The sequence below is a fragment of the Rhinolophus ferrumequinum genome, chromosome 10 (genome assembly GCF_004115265.2).
Source record: "Rhinolophus ferrumequinum isolate MPI-CBG mRhiFer1 chromosome 10, mRhiFer1_v1.p, whole genome shotgun sequence".
Taxonomy (NCBI): domain Eukaryota; kingdom Metazoa; phylum Chordata; class Mammalia; order Chiroptera; family Rhinolophidae; genus Rhinolophus; species Rhinolophus ferrumequinum.
This window is the reverse complement of record NC_046293.1, coordinates 54,020,711-54,036,216: the sequence shown is the minus strand read 5'-3', so window position 1 is coordinate 54,036,216 and position 15,506 is coordinate 54,020,711. Positions and strand designations below refer to the sequence as shown.

Sequence of the window (15,506 nt, the reverse complement as noted above, 5' to 3'; positions counted from 1 at the left end):
AGTTACTCCTGCAGAGCCAGTTTCTCTTGGATTTCAGTCAATAACGGTGCCAATGGGATAAACTTTAAATATTTCGTATTACAATCAGTTCGAACAACCCACCCTAATCTGAGTGTCAACCTGTGGTTGTTTAAAGCATTTATATAAACTGCTAGCTTCAAAATGCAGTGACTATTTAGATTGATTCTGCTCGTCTTCTGGTTTACCAGATGCCCGGTATGTCGCCATCTATTATTTCCCATTCTCAAACTTGAAACGGTTAAGAGAGTACGGTATCAAGTTATTTACTGTATCACAAAGGGAGAAAAGGAAAACAAGAAATAGAACCAAGTTAAATGCATTTTATTTAAAAAGTTCATTCCTAAAATTGAATGATTAATTCAAGCTGCAGAGCAGCTAACGAAAACTGCATGGCAGTGAAAATGAAGTAGTGGCTCAGATAAAGGTTGTCCTCATAAGGATGTTCCTGTAAAAAGAAAACAAAGTTATGAAGTATTTACATTAAGTGCAAGATTCTACAATCACATCCATTCTCTTTACTTACTGGGAACCCAGTTACTTTAGTAACTTTTTGCTGGCTAGTTTTCTATTAGACCAGATTATATAAGATCTCATTTTTTGGGTTCTGAGACAGAGCGTCAGTCTTTACTTTGGCAGTACTTTTATTGATCATTACTTTATAAAAACTTACCTTTTAGCCATGAACTTGGGCAGATGTATGTTTTTTAAGAGTTGATAAGCCTGTAGTGGCTGACTCCTCCCTAGAAAAGCAAACAACCTTTAGAACTAGCTTTTCTCTGAGACCAAGTCCCAACTCAAGCTAAACCCCCCACCCCCCCATAAATGGTCCACCCCCCCTCCCACCATCATTTTGGGGAAGATTCTAATATATTACTTTGAGCCATTGTTTTAAGGAAATGGGTCAAAGGAAGGTAGAAAATAAAAATTAAAGGGCGAATATATATTAGCACAACAGAGATAATTAAGTGCTCACTTCCTTCAATTGGGAGCCACCAAGACTAGGGTGTCATCTCCAGAAAAACCAAGTTCAGCTTAACTGGACTAATTTTGGCTCAATATATTAAGGAAAATATAACAGAAAACTGGATTTTAGATAACTATATGGATGTAAGTAAAATCTGTTCTTACCTACCAGCATAGCAATAAAACCTTTCCTCCTGGTTCTGACTGCTAGTCCTAAGAGTCAGGGGTGCCTTACTCTGGTCTGCCTCCTTCCTTGCGATGGTCACTGAAACTTCACTCCCTCCTAGCTTTCATGGAGCGTGCCGTGGCCTGCCCCTGGCTTATCTGTACTCCACATACCACAAGTGTCTACTCTCAGCTGTAGAGTGTCTGAGCTCGAAGCCATTCGCGCTATACTTGCTAGCAGTTCCTAGTAGCTGAACATCTCTCCTGGATCTTTAAAGGCATTGTCAGGAATCCTGAGGTATCTGCAAACTCCCTTAATAGTTAAGGTTCCACCTGCCATTGCAAACTCAGCCAGTATCAAACCCATGGAACTGTATTATCCATCCTTTCCCACCCCCCTCCACCTCCCACCCAAATTCCCCCCACCGTCCCCTCCCCCCCCAAACTTCCAAGCAACACACCCATGGGATGGAATACACAGTCCTAATGATAAACAAATCTCTATGCTACTAAGTACAATGGCACTGAAATTGAGGGTACCAAAGAGAGGGCTCAAAAGAACCTATGTACAAATAACAATGATTGGATAACTGTTAAAAAGGTTTAGAAATCATTTTCTACACAATTAACATTTTAGGATGGTTGTGTGATCTTGTGCCATGTTTAAAGGAAAACTGCAGTTAGCATGTTTATAAGCAGTACAGTTTCTCAATATCTCCTTAATTTTAACCTCCAAACTAGTGTGGCTAATCTATAAACCACTACAAAGACCCACCCAACCACAACAAACTGCAGTTTTCCTTTAATGTAAGCCTGTTTTTGTGTTAAGAGTAAAAAATTTTTACTTGTGCTGGTCAGTTTAAAAACGTCTCCCAAATACTTCTAATCTGTGGATGTACAGGGTGGCATTAGCCAGCAGCTCGTTTCTATTCTCTGGCAGAGTTTTGAACTCGAATTGTGATAGCAGCATTCAACATTACCAGGGGTAGTGGGTAGGGAAAGTCCAAAGCTCTGCCAGTCCCAAATCCATACAGTTGTCATTCCATTCAAGAGGATATTAAATCGTTTATTGATTACACATGATAATGGATGATACACAAGCTTCATTCCCATCTATAATTTTATCTGGTACCATAATTCAATTTAGATATATTGCATAGGATGTGCCAACAATCATTAATCACCAAATAAACTCCAGACTCTGCTTGGGTGATCCTTTTAATGGTGAGCTCCAGATCACCAACACAGTAACTGTCAATTCAACTACACCAAGGTTTCTGAAGACAATGGCTTCTGACTGAGCCCAAGCAGGTTGTAAATAAATTTCAAATGGAACCTGGCATCACCCTGAAGGAATTCTAACTTCATACTGTTGGGGTAATTTACCAAGATGGCTTCAGAGTAGACTAACTTTACACAGCACATTTAAAAAAAGACACATTTATTCAGCGTCATGATCAGACTATTACATTTAGCAATCAACAGCATGGGTGCAAAAAAAAAAATCTACATTAAAACCCTTTGTTGGAATGCTTTACACTTTCCACAGAACAGAAACTAAAATAACCTGTTATACAATTAGTCACAAATACAGTCCTCGAGTTTTTTGCCCATACACATGAGTATTGTCTAAAACATGTCTTCTTTGTAGCAGCTAGGCCCTGCCACCACTGTGCTTGGCTGAGTTCACAAATCTGTTGTAACCTGTAGCTTCCCTGTCACTTCTCTGGCTCTCCTCTCCTGCTAAGCTTTGTTTCCTGTTGAACAATATGGAATAAAGTTGTTAATCTAAACATATTAAGACTCAAGGCTACAATCCAATAGCAAGTTGTTTTCCACAAATTTTGCTGATCTGAACATTAACTTAATATCCACAATTTTACTGCAGTTATAATGTTAACTATGTTGCACTGCTCAGCTACATTAGGGTTACTGGGTTTATTATCAATTGTAAAAACTAAGTCAAAACACAAAAAGGTGTTTACTTACCTGGCAGTAATTAAAACCTTCTGCCACTGCCATAGCTACTGCTGCTGCTGGAACCACCATAGCCACCTAAGAATAAAATTTGTTCCTTTAAACTTGCGAAGTGTCAATATAATTAACGCTTGTATATTTCAATCAACAAACTCCAAACTTGAGAATTTAAGCTTTTCAGTTTGATTGCAAAATACAAGTCACTATAGTATCCTGAAATCTTCAAATTGTCAGCTTTTGATTGCCTACGCAGTATCACCTAAATACTTAATATATTCTTTACTCATTTGTTATAGGTACACTAAGCCTTCCAATACTATAAACACCTATTATACCTTGGTTTCGTGGTTTGGCAAAGTATTGACCTCCACCACCATAGGGGCCAGAGCTTCTGCCTCCAAAGTTCCCTCCTTTCATGGGTCCAAAATTTGAAGATTGATTGTTGTAATTGCCAAAATCGTTGTAGCTTCCACCACCTCCAAAATTGCTTCCTAGGAATGGAAAGAGGTCCTTTATCTGTTACTTAACAAAGACAACTGTTCTGAATTCTAGCGTTCAGAGTGGAAGTCACATGACCTGCCTGCCTTCCTCCCAAACTGATGGCTCCAATGCTTGATTGTATTTCATCCTTTCTTGGCAAGGCATTCAGTTGAATAATCCAGTATTTTAAAAAATTTACCCAACTCACCACGACACAGAACATTCTCTAGCCTTTGAAGGCCTTTACCCATTCAGGGGCACTGCAAACATGCTGGATACATCAACTAAGTGCCTAAAGTCCCAAAGATACTAAATGCTGCTAGAAGCTAATCTGATTCCAGCTGAAGATGCCACTATCCATTTATTCATCTATTTGGGAGTGAGGCGGCCCCAGCTTAAAGCCAGGAGGAGGTAGCACAGCAAGTCCATTAAAAAATACCATGCAGCGTACCACATAATGCTTTAAGAGCACCAAATCCCCATACGGGCACAAATTCTACAAGGCTAATCTAGCTACTGCACCAAGTACCTGGATCACTGGATACCTACCACTACCACCGCCAAAGCCGCCTCCGCCTCCTCCGTTGTTATAGCTGTCATAGCTGCCACTCCCGCCATAGCCACTGCCCTGGTTTCCATAACCCTGTCCACCACTTCCATAGCCTCTGCTTCCTCCAGAGTAACCAGGGCCGCCTCCTCCATAACCACCTACAAGAATACAATTCTTCTCAATAAGACAAAAGTATTCAACAATCAAAATCTGTTTAAGCATAATGGGTAACAGCCTGGTCACATGCTGTTATAGTCAGAGTTCAGCTTGTCATGCACTAGTTTTAGTCTCTACTAACCTAGTATAGACTATAGGTTACCACAAACTTTCCACCCATGTATTCCTAAAGAAACAAAAACCACACAAACGTACCATCATTACCAAATCCATTATAGCCATCCCCACTGCCACCATATCCTCCTCCTCCACGACTGCCTCCAAAGCCACCTGGAAGAAAGTGGAGTTTTAAAGCAGGTTCGGAGTACGTGCATCACATATAATTATAGCCTTTCAAGTCTACTTCAGGGAGCAGTTCCTGTACTACTAAAATGATTTCCACACCAAAGATTTTAACTTCTGATTAGCAGAAACCAGAACTACATTTGGATAAAACTGTAACTTTAGAAATGCCAGTCAGTAGTTACATAGAGCTGCAGGTTGTAAAAAGCACAAGTCAGGCAGGTAATTACATCACAAGCTTACCCTTAATTCCCAATAAAGCAGAACCACATGTACCTCGACCACTGAAGTTTCCTCCACGACCAAAGTTGTCATTCCCACCAAAGCCACCTCCTCGACCACCACCGAAGTTTCCAGAACCACTTCGACCTTAAGAAGAGATAAGTGTTAAACCACAGATTGTAATTGCTCAGTTACCTTTATTTAAGGTTTAACTAAAAGCAACAAACCCACCTCTTTGACTGGATGAAGCACTAGCCATCTCTTGTTTAGATAGGGCTTTCCTTACTTCACAGTTGTGGCCATTCACAGTATGGTATTTCTGAACTAAAAAATTTCAACAATGAAAAGGGACAATTCTCAGGGTTTAGAGAAAGATATGGATTTCAAACCCCTTGGTAAATACCAGTCATCTGATACTCACTGACAATCTTGTCTACAGAGTCATGGTCATCAAAGGTTACAAAAGCAAAGCCTCTCTTCTTGCCACTGCCTCGGTCAGTCATGATTTCTATCACTTCAATTTTCCCATACTGTTCAAAATAATCTCTTAGGTGATGCTCTTCAGTGTCTTCTTTAATACCACCGACAAAAATCTTTTTCACAGTTAAGTGGGCACCAGGTCTTTGAGAATCCTAAAGGAAAAATCCAATTAAGTGACTTACATCAGCAAAATCAGTATTAAAGTTTGCCAACATCCCTGAACGTAACATCCACCTAGTAGCACACTTCTATATGACTAACGGAAAGAAAAAACACTTACTTCTCTTGAGACAGCCCTCTTTGGTTCCACAACTCTTCCATCCACCTTGTGTGGCCTTGCATTCATGGCTGCGTCCACCTCCTCCACAGTGGCATAGGTGACAAACCCAAAGCCTCTGGAGCGTTTGGTGTTTGGGTCTCTCATCACCTGAGATATTAATTCATTTAACACATATTAAGACTCCAAGAACTACTGTCATTTCTACCTTGGATAAGGTAGCAGGAAACTTTATACTAGCCCTCATACAAAGCCCTTCAACTTAATCTTACCCATCTAACAAATCTATTTACATCTTAATCAGTTAAAGCCTCACCTTCCCTTGCCAAGTTACTTCCAACTATAATCCTGTTAGCAATCTTCAAAAGCATTCGGACAGTAAGTATAACAAGATAAGCCAATGAAATCAACTAGTTCCAGTGCTCTTTTGTCTCTTCCAGGTCTTACCACACAGTCTGTGAGCGTTCCCCATTGCTCAAAATGGCTCCTCAGACTCTCATCGGTTGTTTCAAAGCTCAAACCTCCGATGAAGAGCTTCCGCAGCTGTTCAGGCTCTTTGGGAGACTAAGAGTGGGGGGGGAGGGAAAGCGTTATGTCGGTCTGTATCGCAAAACATCTTCCAATTAAGAGAAACGAGACAGCAACGTACATAGCACTTATTGTTCCAGAGGGTCGCAGCAAGCCACGTGCTTCTCCCCATTGGGGAGGCTCTATGTTGGGGGCTGGGAAACGGCGAGCGCATGCGCCCCTACAATCCCTCCGACGCACGCGCCAACAAAAGGTCTGGGCGGGAGGAGTGCATCGCCAATAAGGGACCACAGCTGCTTAAAAAAAAAAAAACTCGCCCACTGAGACGAGATAAAAATCGTTCACTGTGCCTAAGAGTTTTACCAGGAGGACCAAACCCGGCGTGATAACTAAGGGTTGCAGAACGGCGGCCTCATGGCGACGACGAGGACAAAATGGCGACCTGAACTTCGGGAGGGGTAGGCCCTGGCAGTGACCGAAGAACTGCCGAATGGGCTGGCGCAAACAACCAATCCAGGCCGCATCCAACCCAACTCAGAAAGGAGCGAGGAAGAAAATTAAGTTGGACAGAGCATCTTACCTCTGACTTAGACATGACGACCGCGGGAGGGGTGACTTTAACGATGCTTACTCGGCGGCGTCCACCGACAGAAAGGAGTGATCTAACGAACGTATCTGCCAGCCTACCTTCGGCCTCGCTGTTTTATCCCGCCTCCTCGCTTACGGCATTGGTAGACTCCGCCCCTGAGTAGCTCTGACTGGATATTTGAAATAGCTTCCTGCTACTATTGGACTGTGGTGCCGCATTGCTGTGTAACGTCATCCGTTTGGGCGTTCTACGTAGTCTCCACCCCTTGGAGTCCATTGGTTCCCGTGTAATGTTACTCCTGACTAGTGTGATTGGCTAGCCAACCAATCATTCATATTTGAACATCCTGAAGGTATTTGAATAACTTTTTGGCTCTCCACGCCCCGAATATTACATTCTATTCAGTTGTCAATTTATGATTAATGCAGTGTATTAAAAAATAGCATATTAATTTTATTGTTTGCAACAACCGCCTGCTGAGCGCATGTGTAGTAAAATGGCGAGTTTACGCAGGCGCAATAAGAAGTTCCGCTTGACTCTTGGAACACGTGAAATGGCGGGCGGGAGACGGCGGCGAACCTACAGCGCCTGCGTTGTGGCGGGAGTTGTGCCTCGTTTTGCGCAGGCGTAATGGGCGGAGAAAAAGGTCTGGTCCCAGGATTGGTCGCGCAGGCGCAGGGAAGGATCCGTTTTGGCGGGCGGTTGGCGTTGCGCAGAAGGCGGCGGCAGCTGTGGCTTGTGGTCCGGCCTCACCACAGAAGAACAGGGAAGACATTAGCGTGAGTGATCGGTCTCGATCCCGGGTAAGTGGCGGACAGTCTTGCCTACCCATACGAGGTCTTGAACCGACTCCAAATGGGCCCGTTATTGTGTGAAATGAATGGACCGCGGGGTGGGGGCTAGCGGAGGGGGAGCGGTGGGTCCGGCCAACCAATGGAAGAACAGGGGCGGGATGTTTTATCCCTGTAAGTTCTGTGGAGCTTTGCCGTCTAAGAGTTTGACTGGCGAGTGTATAGGCCAATTGGGTCTGCCTTTAGCTGCCGACTGATCGGTCCTTGGGCCATCGGAATGTGGGAGGCGGGTTTTCCCCTTCTGAGCAGCGTCTCACTAAGCCAATGAGCACGAAGCGCGCGGTAGGTTGGGCTCCTCTAAGAGGCAGCGGTTTGACTCCAATGGGAAATGCGGGAGTTGGGCGGTAAAATGGATGGACCAAATCTGGAGCCAGTAGGAGGACAACCTACTGAGAGCGCTCTCCCGGGTCGTCCAATCAGCGCTCCAAAAGACGGAGGTGCTGGATTTGTGTTGATGAGGAAAGGGATTCAATGCCTGTGATGGCGCTTCGGGATGGATATTTTATCCACTATGACTTTTCTAACGAAGCCTTTAGGCCTCCATCGCATAAGCCTCCCTGGTATGGAAACGATACGTTTGCTCCTGTGTACGTCGAGTTGGGCATCCCCCCGCCCCCTCCAACACACACACATCAGTACATCCCACCATCCACCATAGGTTTTGGGGGGAGCAAGGAAGAAGGTCTTTTGACTTTGAGAACTAGCTTCTTTAGGAAGACCGACTTGAAATGTTAGAACAAATAGAGATTGTACTGTCTTGAAAAGGTGCCTGAGGAATATCTACGTAATAATACATATTTCCACATACAACTCGATATTTGTAAGTCCATAGAAAAAGTTTTGGAAAGCTACAGACCAAAGTGTGTTACCCCCAGGAATACAGTGGCATTGAGGCAGATTAGATCTCTAATGTTTAAATCTTTGCAGGGATAATAATAATTTGTGATTAAAATTAAAGTCTGTTGATTTAGGGTGTTGGGGACAGAAGGGCTCATCCATCACCTGGGTTAGTTCATTGCCTTTTGATTATATTTCCTTAAAAGTGTTTATTTTTAGATGCAGTCCATTCCCTGTTGGTAATGCCCATTCTGCTTATTCCAAGATTTTTACTAAAATACAGAAATTTTCATTACATTTTGGCTGTATCAGAATATATACTGCTTTACTCACTGATGTATTTATTTAGAGTCAAGGGAAAAAAATCTTTGAATACTGCCGTGAGTTCAATTGCATATGAAGTATCCTTATGGTTAGAGAACATTTCTGACTTATAAAAGGTGATTTTAGTTGAGATATGAACAGAGAGATTTCCATGTTCTCTGGCACTTCCCAAAGGACAAACCTATTTCACGTTGTTTATAAAGTATTTGTAGGTATGCTCAAAATGCGGCTCCTTAATTTTTAAGAATTAAAAGGATATAGGTTTGAAAAGAATAGTCTTGATCTACAGGGTTTCTTAACTTCAGCACTATTGACATTTCCTGCAAATGCATCTCACCTCTCACCCCCATTTTTGACAATCAAAATGTCTCCTGACACTGCCAGATGTCCTGGGGGTTGGGTGTTTGGGCAAAATAATCCCCAGTTGAAAACCATTGATCTAAACTGACATGCTAGAGTTGATTATTTTGTCAAAATCTTTTACCAATTGGAAATTAGAGGGAGAAGATGGGTGGTGATGTGTTTAGGAGGTGGTTTTTAGTAAATGGATTACTAAATCCTAATGATTATCTCTTCAGATATAGTGTTCCATTGGATAGAAGGAAAATTTCATTAAGGTGTTTACTATTTAAACATGTTTGATTGCATCTTCTGTTTGGCTTTCTAAAATAATGGCAAATACGTTTTTTTAAAAAGATATACTTGCCTCAGATGCTTCTTACATTTTCACCTGAGTTAAGCCTCTTTCCTTTATTGGGATTCTTTTTTTTCTTTCTTTTTTTTTTAGATTTTATTGGAGAAGGGGAACAGGACTTTATGGGGAACAGTGTGTACTTCCAGGACTTTCTTTTTTTTTTTTTCCAAGTCAAGTTGTTGTCCTTTCAATCTTAGTTGTGGAGTGTGCCTTTCAGCTTCAAGTTGTTTCCTTTCAGTCTTAGTTGTGGAGGGCGCAGCTCAGCTCCAGGTCCAGTTGCTGTTGCTAGTTGCAGGGGGTGCAGTCCACCATCCCTGGTGGGAGTCGAACCGGCAACCTTGTGGTTGAGAGGATGCACTCCAACCGAGTCATTCGGGAGCTCAACGGCAGCTCAGCTCAAGGTGCCGTGTTCAATCTTAGTTGCAGGGGGCGCTGCCCACCGTCCCTTGCGGGACTGGAGGAATTGAACTGGCAACCTTGTGGTTGAGAGCCCACTGGCCCATGTGGGAATCGAACTGGCAGCCTTTGGAGTTAGGAGCATGGAGCTCTAACCGCCTGAGCCACCGGGCCGCCCTTTATTGGGATTCTTTTGGATCAATGTCTCAAACCTTTTTAGATGTTGACCCTTAATAAAAAATATATTTTATATTGACCCTGTACACACATTGAAACAAGTTTCACTGTACAAATAAATGTGCAAAGCACTCTTGACATTTTTGCATCTACAGTACACTATTTCCTTTTTTTAAAAATACAGGTCATTTTCTGCTGAACTGATTTCACAGCTCTGTACAGATCCACAGTTTAGTGAAAAAAGAAAAACAACTGGTCTAAAGAATAGGTAACTAAATTATGCCGCCTTAGATTATTCTCTGTGTGAGATTATTCCTCCCATCTTTGGCCCCAGCTACTTGGATTTATAAACAAATTAATCAGTGAACCCTTATTTGATGTCTGATATATTTTCATTTGAAAGATTTCAGGCTTTGAACATAGAGTTCTTGGTTTATTGTGGTGTGCAAGTAAAAATTGCTTGTTTTACTGTGAATTCTCTTAAAATGTCATAATAGGCATGATGAACATTTCTCTGGTGGGTAAATTTTAGTGGGTAATTTTTCATTGAAACTCTGAGACTATCACGTTGTCTAACTTCAGACTTTTTTCATTGCCTTTGTAGAACCTGGTTTGGTTGTTAACACGACAAAATGTTGAGCCTGAGTTACAAAAATTAAATTTCAAGCACCTGTGCTTAGATCTTAGAGGCATACTATTGCAGCCAAACCTGAAAGAGAAAATAACACACCTTCACTGAAAACCAATCAGTAGAAAGCTTCTATCTGGGTGGTAGGTGAGCAGGGTGATGGTTGAACAAAAGAGAAAGAACATCCTCTGAAGTGACTGGGTTTTTATATGTCTAGGAAAGTTTTGGTGGTTTTAGAGCCCTGACAGTAGTTCTAGAAAAGGTATCCAGGGTACAAAGGTTTGGGAGGAAGGCTAGTGTTTTTTGCTTTTATTGAGGTATTTTATTTAACCACATAGCATGATTTATATATCTTATTAGAATAGCCCATGTAACAACCCCTGGTAAAGCATTTCTTTCCTTTTTTGTTCTTTTACTTGGTCTATTTTTATTTCCATTCACTTGACATGAAATTGGGCCTAAAGCTGTGAATATTGATTTTAAAAGTAATAAATTATAGTGTGAGATATCACTTGTGACTGACTCAGTATGGCTGCTATTTACACATGAACTTGGACTCAGCAATTTTTTTTTTTTGTGACATAAATTTGATTTTCCTTCCCTCCTTATAGAGGATGGCTTTAGCTGATCATTTGTACTAGTGGGAAGGAGTCCAGGTCATCCTGAGAAGAGTTGGCTTGTGCAGAGTCCAAGACGCAGATTTGCTGGATTTCTGTAAGCCACTTGAAGCCACATATTCATTTCTGATGACAACTTTACACTTGTTTTGGCAGAACACCCACAGTGACAACTGTTGCCTATGTTTAGTCTGCCCAGGAGCTCTACCAACTAGCATGTTTTGGGGGAACGTACACTGTTCTTAGCAGCTACGTAAATATTAAACCTTTCTGAGTTTGTCTTCTCAGATCTGTCAACATTTAATATTTTTTGGGTAAATTGCATCCTGTGTTTACCTCATTTTACTCTTTGAAATGAGGATTAGAGGTTTTAGGCAGTCCTTGGGTCACTTGAAGCACAGTTCTTTATGGATCAGTAATTTGTTTTATATATGTCCAGTTTATGGATTTTAAAATTTTACTTTCCCTGTGTATTAATTTCTTGTAACTACTATACCAAATTTACCACAAACTTGGTGGCTTCAAACAACAGAATTGATTCTCACAAGTCTGGAGGCCAGAAGCCTGTAATTAAGGTGTTGAGCCCCCTCTGGAGGCTCTAGGGGAGAGTCCCTTCCTGGCCCCGTCAGCTTCTGGTGTCAGCCTCATTTTGTGGCCACATCTCTCACTGCTGTCTTCACATTCTCTTCTCTGTATCTGTTTCAGAATTCCTTCTGCCTCTCTTATAAGGATACATGTGATTGCATTTAAGGCCCACCCAGATAATCCAGGATAAATTTCTCCTTTCACATCTTTTACCACATAAGGTAATATTCACATGTTGGAGGGATTAGGACATGGATATCTTTTTGGGGGCCATCATGCAGTCCGTTACACCCTGGTTTTCTAAACCCCTATCCAAACAATTTTTACCTAATTAAAAAAAGAAAAGGTTACTTTAAAAAAATGAGAGGCAACTGGGGGAAAAAAAGTCTCAGGAAACCTGGGTTCCTATTACTGCCATTAACAGTAACCTTGGGTGAGCCATTTGCCTTCCTTGGTCCTTAGTTTTTTCATCTTATATGGATGGAATTGGGTATGTGGTAGCTAACAGCCTTCTAGACCTAATACTCATAAAGTGGCTCTTAAAGTGTCTTAGGGTTTGTTTTCGAAGTCAGTAATTTTAAATGCAAATCAATAACTCATTCTAACATTTTGGGCCAGTATAGTGCAGTAGTGGTCTTGCCTAGGACTTGAGACACAGAAGACTTGAATTGTTGACTGGTTGTCATCTCCCTGGGGGTATTAACACAGGATAACAAACCTGTACGTGTTAATTGTGTGTGGTTTTCTAAAAACAGTGTGATGGACTAGCTGGGCCATTTTCCGTTATCATCGGATTTGCTTTGCAGTAAGAGTAGTTCATCAAAATTAAACACTGACAGATTTTTCTACCTGGAACTAGGTCATGGGCCTAGTTTAAAATTTTTTCACATGTAGTCTTATTCTCCAGACTTACTGAGTGCCTGTTCTATAGTGCTTTATTGTTAGGAAGGACACTAGAAAGCTTGGGATTAAGGTGGTATTGTTGAAAGGACTATTTCAAGATCAACTTTTATAACATATCCTCATTATTTCTTCCATGGAGGAGGAACCAAATTGAATTCAAGTATTTTCTGATTGTAATCTACATTTCTTAGAATAAAGCAAATTCACATCTAAGCCAGCAGGCATAATTATGTCGGAATAAATTGCCCTGTGCTAACGAAGTCAACCGGCAGGCTAGGAAATCTATTATCTTAAGTTTGGTTTCTGAGGCAAATCCTTGAATTCCATGTGCCTTGTTTCTCATCCCTAAATCAGTAAAATTCACCTCACATGGAATTATGGAGTGTAATTTATTCAGTATTTCAACAATAAATTATGTCTCAGGATCTGATAAAACAGGCAAACCTCATTTCTATGAGTAGTCGGAGACAAGCATAGATAAAACTTACAGATAGTTCAGAAAATTCATTAAAGTTTAAATTCCTTTATCCAACATTTTACTTTGTTTCCTGTATATTTCCCAAACTGTTTGCTTGTTCTTTTTCCGTAACAGACATGAGATAGGTAGGGGAAATAGCTAACACCAGGTTAGATGATACAGGGATCACAACAATTCTAAATTTTGCTCAACTAATGATAAAGCATCAAACTATATGATAGAACTGAAATATATACATCTACAATTATATTTAACAGCACACTTCTAAGTAACCCATGGACCAAAGAACAGATCACAAAGAAAATTAGAAAATATCTTGAACCGAACAAATGATAACATGACATATCAAAATTTGTGAGATGTAATTAAGGCAGTGCTTAGAAATTTGTAGTGTTTTTTTAAATTTTTTTTTTTAATTGGGGAATATTGGGGAACAGTGTTTTTCCAGGGCCCATCAGCTCCCAGTCAAGTCATTGTCCTTCAATCTAGTTGTGGAGGGCGCAGCTCACTGGCCCATGTGGGAATCGAACTGGCAACCCTGTTGTTCAGAGCTCGTGCTCTAACCAACTGAGTCATCTGGCTGCCCCACACATTTGTAGTATTAAATGCTTCAATTAAAAAAGCAAAAAGGTCTAAAGTTAGTGACCTGTGTTTCTATCTTAACCTAAAAAAAGAAGAGCAAATTAAATGCAAAGTAAGCAGAAGAAAGGAAGCAGTAAGTAGTTGATGAATTATAAAAGAAAAACAGTAGAGAAAATGAAACTGAAAGTTAGTGTTTTGAGAAGATCAATAAAATTAATAAACCGAGCAAATCTGATCAGGAAAGAAAGGCAAGATACAAATTACTAATGTCAGGAATAAGGCATATCACTACTACTGATCCTATGGACATTAAAGTGGTAGTAAGGAGAGCGGCCGGTTATCTCAGTGGTTAGAGCGCAGCGCTCATAACACCAAGGTTGCTGGTTTGATCCTCACACGGGCCACTGAGAGCTGTGCCCTCCACAACTAGATTGAAACAACTACTTAACTTGGAGCTGATGGGTCCTGGAAAAACACACTTAAAATAAATTTTAAAAAAAGTATTTAAAAAAAATGGTAGTAAGGGAATATTATGAACAACTGTGCCACCACATTCAATGTCTTAGATGAAATGAATCACCTCCTTGAAAGACAAACTATCAAAGTTCACTTCAGAAGAAATACAGAACCTCACTAGCCCAATATCTATTAAGGAAATAGAATTTGTAGTTAAAAACATTGTCACAAACAAAAGTCCAGGCCCAGATGGCTTCACTGGTGAATTCTACCAGATTGTTATGGAAGAAATAATATCAATTCTACATAAAGTCTTCAGGAAAATAGAAGAACACTTACTAAAGAATTTGTTATTTTTAACTTCATCTGTTATCAGACATTTAACTTTTATTTGTTTTTAAAAAGTGTTTCTAGTTCTTTTTTTCTTTTCTCACAGACCTGTGAGATAAGTAGGGCAAATACCTAATACCCTTAAGGTTTAGTGAAGTTCGACCTTCAGGTGATCTAGTTGGGATAGAACCCACGTCTCCTTATTCCTAGTCCTGATCTTGCCACTGTTAACAAGTTGCCCCTTTAGTAGCTTTTTTGGTAACAACTTTTGGAGACAGAGCCAACCACTGACAACCGAAGAGAAACTGTTAAAATCCTTCGCCATTAAGTTGAAGACTGGGCTAGACTCAGTGCCCATGCAATGCTTGACACTCACTAAGCCCTCAATAAATATCCCATAACCAACCAATCCGTTTTAGAGCAAGGGTCAGAACTACTATATTAATCATCCCTTTGGTATAGGATTTGAATTGGGATTGTAGCTGGAAGCTGGACAAAAAGAGAATCAGAAACATCTTATTTGTCTTAAGTAACGTGCCAGAATGCTCCGTGGAAGAGCTGGGTGGTCTGAGATTGGCCATCCCTCCAGCCGTTGATCTGATGGGGGCCTTTCTTTGCATTTAACTATCAATATATCTGAAGTGTAGAGCACACTTTTATGATATTGTGGCCTAGTAACTCACACTTAAGTGTCAATAGAGACACCTGCAAAGACCTACAAGGTTCAATAATTTCTGGTGTGGGTTTGTTTCTCCTGTCATCACCCATTATGTATTTTTTTACAGCCTTTAAATTGCCACAGAGAGAAATTGGTCAGGATTGTAATAGATGGCCAAGGAGCTGCCAAGGATATTGTTGTATGGGATGGGAAAAAGTTCAATACTGGCTTGATTTTATTTATCTAAATTGTAGGCTATGACTTCAATATAATTCATGT

General features: G+C 40.8%; 2 protein-coding genes across 4 annotated transcripts in view; one reads left to right on the top strand and one right to left on the bottom strand.

Moving 5' to 3' along the window:
* Positions 1-323: 323 nt before the first annotated feature.
* On the bottom strand, positions 324-6,860 carry HNRNPA1 (heterogeneous nuclear ribonucleoprotein A1). 3 transcript variants are annotated; one of them, XR_004424165.1, is made up of 12 exons: positions 6,703-6,860; positions 6,042-6,158; positions 5,598-5,744; positions 5,259-5,469; positions 5,069-5,161; positions 4,892-4,984; positions 4,529-4,603; positions 4,156-4,314; positions 3,462-3,617; positions 3,139-3,204; positions 692-761; positions 324-466 (listed from the first exon to the last, which is right to left on the bottom strand). XR_004424165.1 is itself a non-coding variant. In XM_033117877.1 (11 exons), the coding sequence occupies exons 1-10, from the start codon at positions 6,715-6,717 to the stop codon at positions 3,149-3,151; spliced, it is 1,122 nt and encodes a 373-aa protein (XP_032973768.1). In that variant the 5' UTR covers positions 6,718-6,860; the 3' UTR covers positions 2,195-2,906; positions 3,139-3,148. The 3 variants fall into 3 exon arrangements, 2 of the variants coding, with proteins under 2 accessions (XP_032973768.1, XP_032973769.1); XM_033117877.1 differs by lacking the exons at positions 324-466; positions 692-761 and adding an exon at positions 2,195-2,906; XM_033117878.1 differs by lacking the exons at positions 324-466; positions 692-761; positions 4,156-4,314 and adding an exon at positions 2,195-2,906.
* Positions 6,861-7,357: 497 nt separating this feature from the next.
* Positions 7,358-15,506, top strand: part of CBX5 (chromobox 5) — a 34,931-nt gene continuing 26,782 nt past the window's right edge. Inside the window, exon 1 of the mRNA XM_033117879.1 lies at positions 7,358-7,514. The gene's annotated coding sequence lies outside the window, so the exon portion shown is untranslated. The remainder of the gene's footprint in view (positions 7,515-15,506) is intronic.

Bases quoted from the DNA above. Each gene is read 5' to 3' on its own strand.
- HNRNPA1 (XM_033117877.1), bottom strand. The intron at 5,745-6,041 runs GTAAGACCTGGA...TTAATATCTCAG, and splicing joins GAACGCTCACAGACTGTGTG to GTGATGAGAGACCCAAACAC. The intron at 3,618-4,155 runs GTAGGTATCCAG...TTCCATTCCTAG, and splicing joins CGGCTTTGGCGGTGGTAGTG to GAAGCAATTTTGGAGGTGGT.